General features: G+C 35.1%; 1 protein-coding gene across 3 annotated transcripts in view; it reads right to left on the reverse strand.

The window, feature by feature from the left end:
- KCNT2 (potassium sodium-activated channel subfamily T member 2) overlaps nt 1-16,087 on the reverse strand; it is a gene marked incomplete at both ends in the record, with an annotated part of 342,191 nt that overhangs the window by 166,267 nt on the left and 159,837 nt on the right. For all 3 annotated transcript variants that reach the window (XM_080825071.1, XM_080825070.1, XM_080825069.1), the window contains 4 exons: nt 5,792-5,855; nt 9,821-9,957; nt 11,733-11,897; nt 13,190-13,370. In XM_080825071.1, the coding sequence (XP_080681197.1) occupies nt 5,792-5,855; nt 9,821-9,957; nt 11,733-11,897; nt 13,190-13,370 (547 nt within the window). The remainder of the gene's footprint in view (nt 1-5,791; nt 5,856-9,820; nt 9,958-11,732; nt 11,898-13,189; nt 13,371-16,087) is intronic.

Raw genomic sequence — 16,087 nt, forward strand, 5'->3', positions numbered from 1 at the left:
CACTTACTTTTGCTCCCCAATGCAAGTATAAGTAACAGTAGAGTTCATTTTCCTCTAAATGAAGATACAAGAAAGGTTTAATGAAGGTGAAATGATTCGACTGTAGCAAGACTGGATTATCAAAAAGGAGGACTTACATATTCTCTTCTTCCACCCACCTCCCAGAATGAACAACCTACTTGGGGAGAGGCAACAATAATAGCTTCTCTGGGCCAAGCCCTTATATGTACAAAAAGATAGAATCAAAACAAAACTACCTAGATTTTTTTTTTTTTGCCAAAATGATGTATTTATTAACCTTTGGGGAATCAAAGAGCAGAATTTCAACTCTCCTGATAGGATTTAAATCAAACACTGGGGTCAGAGGGGCAGGTGGACTATAAGTTGTTGAACCCACTACTCTGTAGGAAACAATGTAGAATTGTTTGCAGCAGCAACTATGACAGGCCGGTCCTAAGACAATAGCTAAAATGAGGGTATGTTCATTATCCAACAATATGGTGTCTTCAGTACTAACACATAGCTATTTAGCATAGTGCAACATTTTTCTGGAGTCCTATTTTTTTTCCTAATAAATCTTTAATTGGATCATTGCTCCCACATATGTAAAAATGATTTTAAAAAGAGATGAACGGTAGCCTACTGGTGTGTCCAGATTTGAGCACACTAGGAATAGTCTATCATCCATTTTGTAATCAAGTCCTGGAAATCTGTTTCTCTAAGGAGTGTAGACACTTCTATAAGGCCCTGAACACACAAACACAAAACAGTTAAGAGACTCTTCAGTCTTTGCCAAAGGAGCAGAAATACCATATACTTAGTGCCACTCATGGATATTGGTTTTTCTTCTTTGCCATCTGTCCAAACCTAAAACTCCATTCAGTTACCAGGACCTAGGCCTTTCTCCTTGTCCCTCTGTTCAGATGCCCTAAACTCTGACATTGACTTCCCTTCTGTATTATTTCCCATCATTTTAAATATTTTACTACATTCTCTTTTTGCTTGTTTCTGAAGATAAGTCAGATGAAATTCTTATCTTTGTTCCTCTGTAGTTAGGGTGTTCCCCGCACCAGCTTCTTTCAAGGGTTTATCTTTGATTTTATACACACACACACACACACACACACACACACATAAAATATATTTTGACACCTTTTCTGCTTGGTGTTCTCTGAGCTTCCTGGATCTGTGGTTTGCTGTCTGATATCAATTTGGGGAAATCCTCAGTTATTATGTTTTCCAGTATTTCTTCTATTCCTTTCTTTCTTTCTTCTTCTAATATTCCCATTACACTTATGTTATACCTTCTGCAGTTGTCTTAGGGGCCTTGGATATTCCATTCTGGTTATGGGTTTTTGTTGCTGTTTTTCGATCTTTGTTCACTTTGCTTTTTAGTTTTGTAGGTTTCTGTTGAGTTATCCTCAAGTTCAAAGATTATTTCCTTAGCCATGTCCAGCCTACTTATAAGTCCATAAGAGACATTCTTCATTGCTGTTACGTTTTTGTTTTTGTTTTTAAACCTCTAGCATTTATTTTTGGTTCTTTCTTAAGGTTCCTATCTCTCTGTTTATACTACCCATCTGTTGATACATGCTGTCTCTTTTGTCCATGAGAGCCCTTAGCATATTAATCAGTTATTTTAAATGATTGGTCTGATAAGTTCAACATCCTTGCTATGTCTGTTCTGATACTTGTTGTCTCTACAAACTGGATTTTTTTTTTTTTCCCTTTTGGTATACCTTGTAATTTTTTCGAGATAGCCAGTCATAATATACAAAGTTAAAGGAACTGCAACAAATAGATCTTTAGACACATTTGAGTGAGCCATGGGATAAGGGAAATTGTTCTATAGTCCATGATTTGGTGTCAGTCTTTTAGTGAGCCAATACCTCTACACTGTGAACTTCACAAATGTTTTTTCAGTGTCCCAGCCCCTTTAATTGAAAAAGAATGGCCAGAGTGGTCTGGAATTGGGTATTACCCTTGCCCAGATTGGGTAGGCTCTGATAATTAGGTTTCCAGCAGGTTAAACTGGTTAATTAGTTTTCCTGAGGGAAAGGCCTGTTAAGAGGAGCAGAATGCTCTGGTGTATTTCAAAATGATTCCTCTTCCTTTCCCCTTGCTGAAATCCCAAAGGGATTTTTCTCTCATATTGACTGTGAGAACCAGGTAAAAGTCCCATAAGTAAATCTCACAAAATTATGTTATCCCTTCCCCATGACTACATTTCCCAAGGGTTTTTTAAGTCTCAAAGTTGTCTGCACTGAACCTCCAGTAATTCATCAATTACAGTTTGGATTTTCCTGCCCCTATACTGATTCCCAGGATGATTTCCACTCATGAGTATTTGCTGAGGTAAATTACTATTCTCCATATTTGTGTGTCAGTCTCTCCAATCTTGGGGATAGTACTTTGCCGTGTTTCCTCACCTCTCTTGCTTTTCTTCTAAACCTTTTATACAATTTTTTGTGTTACCCTATTTTTAATTTTCAGGAGCTCTTTTTGGTTCATTAAATGCTTCTTGTTTTGTCTTCAATTATTTTGTTCTTACTGTTCTTGTTTTATATATGTACACTCTCCTCAACTCATATTATCCTGGGGAAGTTTGTTATATATATATATATTTTTTTTAAAGATTTTTATTATTTATTCACTTGATAGACAGAGATCATGAGTAGGCAGAGAGAGAGAGGAGGAAGCAGGCTCCCCGCAGAGCAGAGAGCCCGATGTGAGGCTCGATCCCAGGACCCCGAGATCACGACCTGAGCTGAACGCAGAGGCTTAACCCACTGAGCCACCCAGGTGCCCCGAAGTTTGTTATATATTTTAAAATCAATTTCTTGTCCCAAAATTGTACAGTTTTGTTTGTTTCCTCCTCTGAGTTCCCCCTTCTCTCTATATTTCTTATGTTTGTTCATCCATTCTTTCTTTTCTTTGTCAGGAATTTCTTTATATGTTCAGTGACCTCCATTATCTGAACATATGTAGAAATTAAATACTCAAAAGCTATTTGGGACTTCACTGAATGTGCGAATCTTATTTTCACATACACCTTACCGTAGGGTGATTAATCTGTGATACTGCACTAGGGAACTCCAGACTTTATCTATTTATGCACACACTATATATGTATATATTATATATATTAAACACACACACACACACACACACACACACACACACAGCATTCTTTCTTGTGATGGACCATTTCCCTAGAGAAAATTCCTCTAATCTTGTGCCATTGGAGGTGTGGACCTTGTTATTAGGTTTCTGAATCATTTGAGACAATCACCTCACATTCAGTGGAGCAACTTACTCTAATCTTTGGCTCAGTTGCACCTACTGATTCTGAGTGAAAGGTATCCCTGGATCATATTCTGCCAACGGTAAACCTATTCCCAGGATGGAGAAAGGGATCAGCAATGGATTTCTGGAGGGATTCAGGGAACCTAATTGCTTCTTTTACAAACTTTTAATACTATTCATATGTTTAGTCCCGCATATAACCCTACTTACAGAAGCATCTGGTGTCTCTATTTCTTGAGACTTTTGAGGTTCCATTGCAAAAAGCAGCCTGCTTCTGACTTGTTTCCTCTCTCAACTTAAATTTTAACTTCCTTCTGTCTAAGTCGGTTACCACTCATCCATCTGCTTTCTAGCTTCCAAACTTGTGTTAGTGCTGTCTCATCTACCATCTCCTTTGTCCTAATGAGTGAAATTTTTTATTCATTTCTTGTCAATTTAGCAGAGTGTAAGGAAGAAATGAAACACATTTGCTTAACTGAATGATCTCAAATTCACAATTTAAAGGGTACTCTAAAAGATATTATATTTTTATTTATTAATGCTTCTGCTTCTTCTTGTTACTCAAAACATTATTGATACTGGAATACTATGAGTACTTTAAAACAAAGTTACCACTTAAGGGGCACAAGATTCATAATTATATAAGTTAAATAATTATGGAAACATATGGTAGATTATGACCAGTTCAAATTCATTTATTCCATAAATACATTTGGAGCACGTACTATGCCAAACCAATTAAGAAACTCCTGAAATAGTTATAGTTAAGTACTATTTCAGTACTTAAGTGAACTGGGAAGGGTGTGGTCTGAATTAAGATAGCAACCATGGAGAAGAAGGAGAGCAGATGAATTTTTAGAAATACATATTGCAAAGAGAAATATTTTATAAATATTTCCAAACTGTGTTTGCTCTATGCTCTTGTATTAGTTTGGTAGGCTACAGTAATAAAGTAGAACAAACAGAGTGGCTTAAATAACTGAAATTTATTATTTCCCAGTCCTAGAGGCCAGAAATCCAAAATCAAAGTGTTGGCAGGGTTGATTCCTTCTGAAGATAAGGAGGAAATTATCTGTTTCAGGCCACTCCCCTTGGCTTATTGATGGCTGTCTTCATGTTCACATGACATTCTCCCTGATAACTGACTGTCTCCAAACTTCCTCTTTTTACAAGAACACCAGTCATACTGGATTAAGGTCCATCCTAATAAGCTCATTAGAACTTGATTATCTCTATTAAGACTTCATCTCCAAATAAGTTCACATTATGAGGTACTAGGGGGGTTGGACTTCAATATATTAATTTTGGGGAACACAATACAAGCCCTAATAGCTCTCTTCAAATAAAGGATGAGAAAATTAGATTAAAAGTGAATAAGAGGGGTGCCTGGGTGGCTCAGTGGGTTAAGCCTCTGCCTTCAGCTCAGGTCATGATCTCAGGGTCCTGGAATCGAGCCCCACATCGGGCTCTCTGCTCAGCAGGGAGCCTGCTTCCTCCTCTCTCGCTGCCTGCCTCTCTGTCTACTTGTGATCTCTCTGTCAAATAAATGAATAAAATCTTAAAAAAAACATAAAAGTGAATAAGAACTTTAGGTAAATTAGAATGAGGTCACAGGAGAACACAGAGCCTGCCACATTCAGGACTCACAGTCTAAATTAATATAACAGACTGTCCTATTAAATGCTCCAGAAAAAAAACTAATCATGTCCCTGAAAGACCCCATGCATAGATTGCCTTTTCCCTAGTCACTACGGAAGCCACCAGGGCTTTGTCTCTATACCACAGATATGGCTAGAGATAAACTCATTGGCTTAAAAACACAGGAGTTAACAGTACCTGCTCAATATAAAATAATAAAGCACTTTTTCAAAACAATAAAATCAGAATGCATGTTTAAAAATACAAGTTATAATTTGGTAAATTATACCATTTAATTTAATTATGAGTTTATATAACTTTGGGCCAAAAAAAAAAAAAAATGAATCATAGAGATCATATAAGCTAAAGAGTATCAAGTTGAGATATACTTCCCTATCACCTGGGGATCTTTTAAAAATACACAGATTCCAGATCCCTACTTTATATACCCTGAATAGAATTTTCATGAATGCATACTTTTTTAGAAGCTCCCCAACTGATTCTAATGCAGACTGCCTGATCCATCTGCTTTGTTTTGAGTTGAGGAAATTGAGATCATTTTAACAAAATTACATAGCAAAGGACATATTTAATAAAAACATATGACATTTCATTTTGATCAACAGAAAACCCAAGGACTAGTAGAAACTACTTCAAAAACGGTTTTTTGGATACAGTCTATAATGCAGCTATTCTTATATGATGGCTAAAGCAGTTTAGAGATATTTGCTTCCCTTCAGCAATATTTTAAAGTTACCTATATTTAACATAGGCAGATTTTTTTAAAAAATTTTAAAAATCTTCTCAGGTGAGAAGAACAATTATGAAAGAGATTTTAGAAACTTACAGATGATGTCCTATCCACTTCACAACGGCTGCTCAGAATAAAACAGGCCTCGGCATCATCCATCCTAAATACAGACAAAAAAAAAAAATAAGTAATCACATATTGAAATATCTTCATAGTGTTTTTGAAAAATAGAATTCCAATGCTTAGTCCAATGTACACAAAGTGCAAATAAACTATGAGTATCCTTAGGCTTAAATGAAAGTTAGATTTCTAGCAGACCGTGACTGTACTTGACTGGAAACAAAAAATTGTTGTTGAATTGGCTATATAACTCAGTAGTTCATAATGACAAAAATAAAAAAAAAAAACTCAAATTTTATTCTCTTTGATGTTTATATATTTTCTCATATATATGCTTTGTTTAAGGGAGTTGTATTGGCCTTCATTTTATGATTAGTTACATTTTAACTGCAAAGTTACTCAATTAACTAAGAGAGAAGGAACAGAGTTACTTAGTATTCTTATATCAAACTCTACTGTACATTTACATTTCTTGGACATGATTCATCATCTTGTTCCAAATCCCTGTCACTTATACTAAAGTTCTACATTTCTTAAATTTGGTGATAAACAGTAGGTTTCAGTGCTTGATTAATAATGTTCTAAAATCATAAAAATGTTGCTGTGCCTGGCTGGCTCAGTCGGTAGGACATGCGACTCTTGATCTCAGGTTATAAATTCAACATCCCCTTTGGGTGTAGAAATTATTTAAAAATTAAAATATCTTTAAAAAATAAAAACAAAAAAATGTTAATTTCAAAATAAGGAATGTTTTATCTTTCTGCTTCATTATGATAAAATAAACCTTCCCTCCCCCCCCAGAACTTTATTTTCTATGCAAGGGAAAGACAAAAGTCCATGAAATTAGATCAAACCAAACAGTTTTGGAAAAATATTGAGGCATGGTTACAAGATAATGAGTATCGCATAACATTTTCTAAACATCATCTTCAACAAAGCAATTCAAAATTCATGCAACTGACCTTTGGAACTGGTTTGGAGAATCCTACTCCTTGTTTCTTGCATGGGAAATTGTGTTGAAGAATGTATTAGTTAACATTAAATCCCAAATCTTTATATGACATTAGGATAAGAAATGAACATAAAATAAATACTTCTTTCTTAACCCAGATTTTTTAGTATTACCAGCCTGCTACTTCTCTCATCCTCATTCTCATCCTTTGTATTTTCCAATGAATGAATGCTTTTTGTAAATGTGATTGATTTTGCTGAGAAGTCATTTAATAATATTAATAATAAATGAATTTCTAATCCTAAATAAATCGTGTAATTTAAAAAAAGATAAATCATTTTCCCTCTACCCATCTAAGTTCTTGGCTGAGACCCCTTTGTGATAAAAAGACAGATTAACAGAAGAGAAACAAACAGAAGTTTAGCAACACGTATACCTCCTGTATACGTGGGAGACACCCAGGAAAACTGATTAACTCCTCTCCCATGAAGCCACCACCTTAAACACCATCTTCAGCTAAAGACAAAAAATGTTTGGCTAATGGTGGAGCCAGCTATGGGAACCTATCAAGAGAAGCACAGTAAATCTAGGTAAAGTTGTTATACAGATCTAGGTCCTTGCCTTCTCCATTCACAAGAGCTCCCAGAGATTGAGTCATCCTCTTCCAGGTAAAGAGAGAGAGAGAGAGAGACTTATGGTTGGAGATTTCCCTTATAAACGTGAATGTCCCTTACAAAAGGGTTAGTTTCTCCTAGGTTTTCAGTTTTTCCTGTGTCTACTGCTTCTTAAAAATAGTCAGCTCACAATAATCTTTATCCCATTGAGGCATATTTTGAGGTAGCAAATTCTGCTCCCTTCTATAGTATCAAGCTAAAATACTAACAGCTAATACTAATAGCTTAGATTAATTTATTAGGTAATAAAAAGCCTTCAATTATCACATAAATTCATAGTGAACATAATATAGGAATTATTCTTATGTGAAGAACTTAATGCATATGCTAAATTAAGCATATTGATTATCTGTGCAGATGAAAGTAAAGATCCAAATTATGTAAGTGTCTAAGCAGCTATTTCTTTAGAGCTCCCAAATAATGTGTATAGACAGCAAATAGCAAACACCTAAAGCCATCTATTGCTTGAGGTGCTGGGAGACTCTGACTTAACTCTTGTGTGTACACTGACAACATCTATGAAGTATTTAATCCACCAGAAATACTAATATATTCTCAAAGAAGCTAAATTTCCTAATTACATACCATTCACTATATTCTGATGGTTTCTACTAACTTTTTTTTGCTTCAGAAGTCATTAAATCATTGAAAAAATCTGGTAATGTCAAAGTTCAAGTTACAAAATACTTAGGCATCACTTTGCAGAATTAAGCCCCGAAAAGGAGCTTGGGAGTTTTCTCCTGTTCTTTTCCACTGCCTCCCCCGCACATAGACACACACACACACACACACACACACACACACACACACACACCGTGCATAAACACACCCATCCCCACCAACACACATACTCAAGCCATCCAGAAAAAACAAAACAACAAAATAAAAAATACTTATGCTCTCAAATTCAGTGAGCAGATTTGTATTTAAAGGAGCACAAAAGACAACTCAGGGACAAATGGAGAGGGAGGATCCAAGGTGAGTCCAAGATGGACCACATTGGCATGAAGATTACTGTGAGCTAAAAAGCAATCAAAACCCAGCAGATTAAAAACAAGCAAACAAACAAACAAATACCCAGCAGATTCAGGAAAGCTCCTCATCTCCCTCCTCAACCACCTGAAAAGAATTTAGATAGAAAATCTGCCCCAGGAAGGAAGTCATCCACATAGATAACTACATTAGGATACAAACTAGGGAAGGCAGGCAGGGAGGAACCTAGCAAGACCTGTTTGATCGAAGTCCTCCACGTCCCATTGTTTCTGAGTGGCCCAGCAAACGTTTGTTCACCAAACATTTACTCCTTTGTTTTAATTATTATTAACATATAATATATTACTTGTTTCAGGGGTACGGGCCTGTGATTCATCCGTCTGACACAATACCAAGCACTCCTGCTCATCTCCCTGTAACCGTCTCTCCTTCCCTTGGTAGTCCCAGACCTCTATCCCTTTTCCTTAGTGCACAGTGACATATTTTGCCTGACTTGTCTCTGGAAGTTCCACATCGGTATGGATTCCCTGCAAATACACTATTAAATTTGATTTTCTCCTGTTAATCTGTCTCACATCAATTTGATTCTTAGTCCAGCTGGAAGGACCTAGAAGGGGGCAGGACATTCTTCCTCGCCAATAAAGACATGTTTAAAACTTTAAAAGCAACAGAAAACATGGAGCAAAACCACCTCCGCTGAAGATTTCCTCTGACTTCTGAAACTATGGGTGTTGTTTGAAGAGGCCCTGACTCCCTGGTGTCCATGGTCTTCTGCCCAACTATGTTTTCACTCTGTTCATATGGAACAATTCCATGACCTGTGACAAAGGTATATGCCTATGTCACCTTTAAGCCAGGTTGGCTAGTACATGTGCAACAGGAAAAGAGCAGGTAAGACCCAGTTACCTTTCTGATTCCTCCAGCCCCCAGGGACATCTCTGACACCAGGCAACACAGGTGTTACCTGCCTGTACATAGTACAAACTCTAGAACTTAAACCTTGACTCAACTGCTTTGGCATTTCCCAATGGTTAGCCCAACATTTTTATTTGTGGAATAAAAACTGTATTCAGGGATTTGGAGACTACTCTAACAGTGAGTCTGGATAACTCCGCTCCTCTCTGACAGCTTGAGATAATTACACCATGCCACACTCCTCACTGTGTTGTATGGACATGGTCCACTGAACATCCTTTCACGGAGAAAAGGAGCAAATACACTGATTTTATATTTTTAACCTTTCAGTCTGAGCAGCAGTGGGACTATGGCAAGACTCTGTATACAAAAATACTTAAACACATCTTGCAAGACTGAAAATTGCTAAAATTCAGAGGAGAGAAAAGATATTAAAGTATTTCAAGATGGAAAATAGATAGGGATACCTACTTTGCTCTCAACAGATCCTGATCTTTAAGGGCTGAGCCTTGAAGGTAGATAACTCTTTGTGACCACATTGGAATCTGCAGTACCCTTCGAACTTGCACATCCATTTCAGTAGGACACAAAATCACCACATAATAATCCTATTCAAAACAAAGTGAGCAAAGGGGCAAAATCAATAATGGTGTGTTTTATATTACATAAGTAAACAATGTCTAAGAACATTTAGAAATATGATGATATAGAAATAAACTCCTGCCAACAAGTAAAAAATTGCATTTAAAACGTGGACCTACATTAATTAACATGATACTATAATAAACATAACTGAGACATATAAAAACCTCATAAACCAACATAAGATTTTTAAATCTTATTAGTACTATGAAGAGAAGGTAATCAGTGTATACTCAGTAGACATTTCCAACTTATGAAGTTTAAAGTTATATTATAACTTCAGGCTGATTCTAAAATATATAATACATACAGGGCAGAAGTGCTTAAAAATCAATTCATACTTCAAATTTTTACTTTTGGAATAGAAACTCTGATGGTGATTTATATCATTTGGAAATATTATGAACTGATAATACTGAAAAATCTCTGATGACTATCTGAAAGGATAAAGATTCATAAAAATATTGATAATACAAAGTAAATTTAAAACTTTGATATCACATATTTCAATACAATGGTCCTTTGGAGAAAATACAAGAGCACTATGAGTGATAAAATAGTTTAATACACTGATTATAGGAGTTACAATTCTCTGAGAAACATTCACCATTTTATCATCGAAAATGTATCTAGTGGAAATTTGGAGAGTTTTAAGAATTCTCCACAATGATACCAGTCAAAATAAATTAATAGGTATCACAATTTCGGGTACCATATTTTCCCAAAAATAGGTTTTCTTGTTGGAATATAATAAGCAAAACTGCAATTATTTAATATGAATAATAATAAAAACAACAAATACGGAGTTTCTTTAAAAATGCAAATTAATTTATATGGAAGCAAAAGAACGTATGATGTAATTTAAGCTTTGCTTATTTATAAACTATATTTTTAAAAAATATTTTTTAAAGAGCATTTTAAAAGATCTCCAATATAGTCATGAAAACAAAAATCTATTTAAGGGAGATCTAATTAGATATACTCAGTACTGTTTTGATCTTGGGATTGTCCAACCTCTTGACACAAATTTATTGAGGAATTACAAGACATTCAAGTAGCTCTTTACTATTTGGACTGAACTAAGTGTATTGAGCAGAAAAAGGATATTACCTAGATCTACACTGGCCCAATACCACACAGCAAGGAGTAGAAGTATCTGAGGATTTTATTAGCATAGACAGATGAAGAGATTTTTTTTTCTGAATTATTGTTCTCAATTCAACTAGTTATTGTCCAGTTTTGGGTCATTCATTGCTAATAAAATAAGACCTAGGTACACTCTGGGAAACAAAAGGAAAAACGGAACTCTCAGACTTCCACATTTCTATCAGCAACACTTGATAAAACTTCCAATAATTTCAAGTGAGTAGATGATATTGTGAAAGGACTTTTTAGTTGTTTGATATGTTAAATTCCACTGATTCGTAAAAATGTCATTTGTGCATTACCTAAGAGAGGAAAAAAAATCCTTTTAATTCAAAGAAAACCTTTCTTTGTAGCATTAACATAATTCCATCTGTCTTTTAGTGTAGATACAGAAGGAAACTTAAAATACTGTGTATTCCTTAAGCATTTTTTCTATGTTCCTGGTTATACTTGTAGTTCTTCATTTACTCTTTCTAAATTCGCTTGTATAAATAAAAAATCCTCCAGAATGCAGGCCGCACCACCAGTTAATTGACTTTGACAATATGCTAGTTAGTTATGATCCAGTCAAAGGCGTAACATAATTTTTATGTACCTGAAGTCTTGGGTGAGCATAGAATTCATTTAAAAAGTCCATAAGTAAATCAATCTTCAGTGAACTGACGCACAGAACAACATGCTTCTCAGTTTGAGCTCTATGTCGACTATAGTTTCCACCTGACTTTTGTCTCTCCATCCACAAATAGGCCAGCTGTTCAAACTGCAATACATTTTCCACATATGAACAAAAAACATTGGACATGAAAGTAAAAACCAATACAATACCTCCTTTGTTTACTAGATACACTCAATTTCTTAGCTGGAACTCACTGAGATTCAAATTATCTGTATTCCCTTCAATAATAGACTTTTCATGTGATTGCTGTGTACATTGCTAATGTTTCTGAGGGGCTTCAGGTCTCTACAGAAACATATTAATATGATTTTCCTATTATAACAGCACTAAAAGGTTTGTACCTGATTTATGTCCAGGAAACCAGGCAGCCATGATGTGTCATGCACTGTGTCAAAGAGAAAAATCTCAAAGGCATTTCTTCTACCTTTTTCTACCAAGTTCAGCACACATTGTCATGCAATGAGAGATATCCAACACACAAAGTCACTTTCTAGTTGGATAGTTGTAGTTGGTATATAAGGGAAGTGGAGGGACTAGAGGAGGTATGCCAGAAAGGAACACGTGTCTGACTGAATAAAATTTTCATACCTACATATATACATACATACATACACTGTGGCCAAAGGTTTAAAACAGAAGTACAAGTTTGATTTGTATTTCCTATATCCTGTTTCTGGTCTGCTCACCCCTGGGCACACAAGAGCTCACTGTAGGAAAGACTTGGAGATTGCATCTACTTATCTTCAGACTCCTTTTATATCTCTTTTCCTTTGCAACCACCTTATCCACTTCCAGAATGTTATATTATATATATATATATATATATATATATATATATACACACACACACACACACACATATATATAAAATAGTTACAAATCATCCTCAGATTTTGTTTCAGTTGACCAATACATGTAATCACTTTTTATTTATTACAATGTTTAGCTTCTATATTATTTCAAGAACCAAAAGAAATCAAACCTTCATAACTTTATTGCCTTGGCCTATCATTCTGTAATTAAAACTATCACTCTGTAATTAAAACCTATGATCTTATAATTAATATAATGAAATACATTACATATGAAATATATATATTATATATATACAAATATATATTATACATGTATTTCAAATAAACATCTTCAAGAATTGAAATGAGCCATATCAGTTATGAATGGAGAGGGAAAGTCAGTTTCTAATATAATGTTAAAAAGCATTTCCTGAGACCATTTTAATTCATTGACTAGATATAATAATAACATGTGTTAATATATTACATTAATAAACCACCCAGCATTTCTTATGAGGCATGGAAGATCTGATTTTATTAAGTTTTGCATATTTCTATATCATTTACCCTGGCTCTCTTTACCTGTATGGGTAGAACCACAAGAGCAACACAGATCATGGCAACGACAAAAAGCTTGGAGGACCATGTTTCAGGGGTGACATCCCCAAAGCCCACAGTAGAAAATGTCACAATGCAGAAGTAAAGGGAGTCAAAGAGATTCAGCTTCTTTCCTATTCGTTCCAGATGTTGGATTCCACAAATGCTAAAGAAACAAATGTGCATTAAATTTAAAACTTTCAAATTGGACTCATTATTTCTCACTATTCTTTTGAAAGTCAAAGCACATTTTATAAAGCCATGCAGTAAGTTGGAACCTTATATTGTATATTTTTTTCCTCAGGAAAATATATTTTTTAAGTTTTTTTTTTTTACCAACATTAACCAAATATAGCATTATTTTGATCGATAACCAAAAATTGTAGTCAAAATATCACAGAGTATACTTGAGTATGAGCATGTAAAAGGAATAGAGTGAATTCCATGGGTGACTTACACAAACATTTTGAATGCATGCCAGGAAACAGAGACAGAAATTGCTAAATTTATTCCCTGTCAAAAGAGTGATAGTCTTCCCCCTCCCCCTCAGGAAGCCATCTTATTGTATAATGTGTGTGTGTTTCCTATATATATGTGTGAAAGGTTTGAGGAGTTAACAATTGCCAAGTCATTTTCAGGAGATCGATCACCTGTACAAGGCTACTGAATGGTATAAAAGTAAGAGAGCTAGAAATTGTTACAAGATGTCCCCAAAGTAGAATTGTTAAAGTAGTACTAAAAATAGCACTACTACTGGCAAAGGAGGAAAAAAAGAAAGAAAGAAAGAAAGAGGAAAGAAAAAGAAAAAAAAGGTGAGACTTGGAAGGAGATATGAGATTTGTGCATAAATCAGTACATAACGGCATACGATTCAGCAAGAAGAAAAAAACAGGTATCGATGCATGTTATAATATGAATAAACCATAAAAACATGCTGAGTGAAAGAAGACAGATGTAGAAAACTACAGACTATCTGATACTATTTTTACAGAATGTCCAGAAAAAAAGACAGAAAGCAGACTAGTGGCTGCCTGGGGCTGGTGGTGGGAATAGGGTGATAGAAAATGTTCTAAAACCGGAATGTGGTGATGATTGCAGAACTCTGTAAATGCATTTAAAATGATTGATATTTACACTTAAAATGAGTGCACTGTATGGTATATAAATCATTCCTCTACAAAGCTATCCAAAAAAAAATCAGTGTTTACTTTTGGATACTCATTCCAATCCTATGCACAAAAAGCAGACATAGCTCAATTTTGATGACCACGAAGAGGTAATATTCAATGTTTAAATTTGATAAATTCCTTTTCTATCCTTTTAAGATACTCGTCCTATTTGTCAGGATGCCTGGGTGGCTCAGTCGGTTAAGTGTCTGCCTTCGGCTCAGGTCATGATCTCGGGGTCCTGGGATCGAGTCCATCAGGCTCCTTGCTCAGCGGGGAGCCCACTTCTCCCTCTGCCTGCCTCTCTTCTTGCTTGTGCTCTCTCTCTGTCTCTCTTTCTCTGACAAATAAATAAATAAAATCTTTAAAAAATTAATGATAAAATTAAAAAAAAATTTAAGATAGTCTTCCTATTTCTCTAGGTTACATATCAAAAATACTTAATTATCTTAATTTTTTTTTTTTTTTAAGGCAGAATCTCAGCCAGTGGGTAGGTAGATGGGTGGGTAAGTACACAGGAAGATAAACTAAGGGACAGAAGAGAAATAGTAAAGTACTTGTCATTTTACTGCTGAGGCAGAGACTGTTCTTTTTTTTTTTTTTTTTTTTTTCCTTTCTTACTTCCAGGTTTCCAGAATGGTTCAGCAAAATTGCCCTTGTTCTATACTTAGGGATTTTGAGCTGCCAGGTCATATGAGTTGGTTTGTATCAGTTTATTTGCTCTGCTGTCCCTATGCAATATAATAGCCAAACTAATTATAAGACTATTCAGATGGAGCCTTACTATAACCAAATAGAAGAACTGTTCGGTAACAAATATTTCTGTGAAGTAGGTTTTCTTATTTTATTACAAAAATGTATATTTGAAAATGTAAACAATTTATGCTTAGCTTTTACACTTCAGTAGAAAATAAAATAAGATAAATTCCATAGTTTTAAGGATTCAAATGTTAAAGGCTTACTATATTTTGCATAACTGTACATTAAAAGTCAATACCTGTTCACAGATAAAATGTCCATTTCATAATTTAGATAAACATTATCTTCATATAAACTAGTATAAAAATCTCCTGCTCTGTTTCCTTGTCTTCAGTTTGTTCTTTTTTTAATATACCCTATTAATAATGCCCATAGTCACATTCTTTAAACAAAGCTTAGAGGCGTTTGGGTGGCTCAGTGGGTTAAGCGTCCAACTCTTGATTTTGGCTCAGGTCAGGATCTCAGGGTTGTGAGATAAAGCTCTGTCTTGGTGCTTAAGATTCTCTGTCTCCCTCTCCCACTAGCCCTCTCCTCCCCCGCGGGTGTGTGTACTCTGTCTCGCTAAAAATTTAATAATAATAATAAAGTAATTAACTTTAAAAAGCTTGGATATATCAATCACAAGTTTAAAAAAAGGCACTGGATTCTTACAGTTTCAGACCACTCTCTAATTCCTGGTGTGATAGATTATTATAATAGCTGCCAGTAAATCAAGCCTTCCTATGCCCATGACTGTTTGCAACAGGATATTGCTGTACTTCCCATCAAAAGTGAAATCTAGTTCTCCATGTCCTTGCATTCGAACAGCATAATAACTTATTTTGACTAACAGAATATTGTAGAAATGATGGTGTGTGGATCGCAGAGTATGGAACTTACAAGACCCTAAAGTTTTTGTTCTTGCTCTCTTAGAAGTCTGAGATTACCATGCTGTAAAAAAGCCTGATATAATCTACTG

The sequence above is a fragment of the Martes martes genome (genome assembly GCF_963455335.1).
Source record: "Martes martes genome assembly, chromosome: 15".
Classification (NCBI taxonomy): domain Eukaryota; kingdom Metazoa; phylum Chordata; class Mammalia; order Carnivora; family Mustelidae; genus Martes; species Martes martes.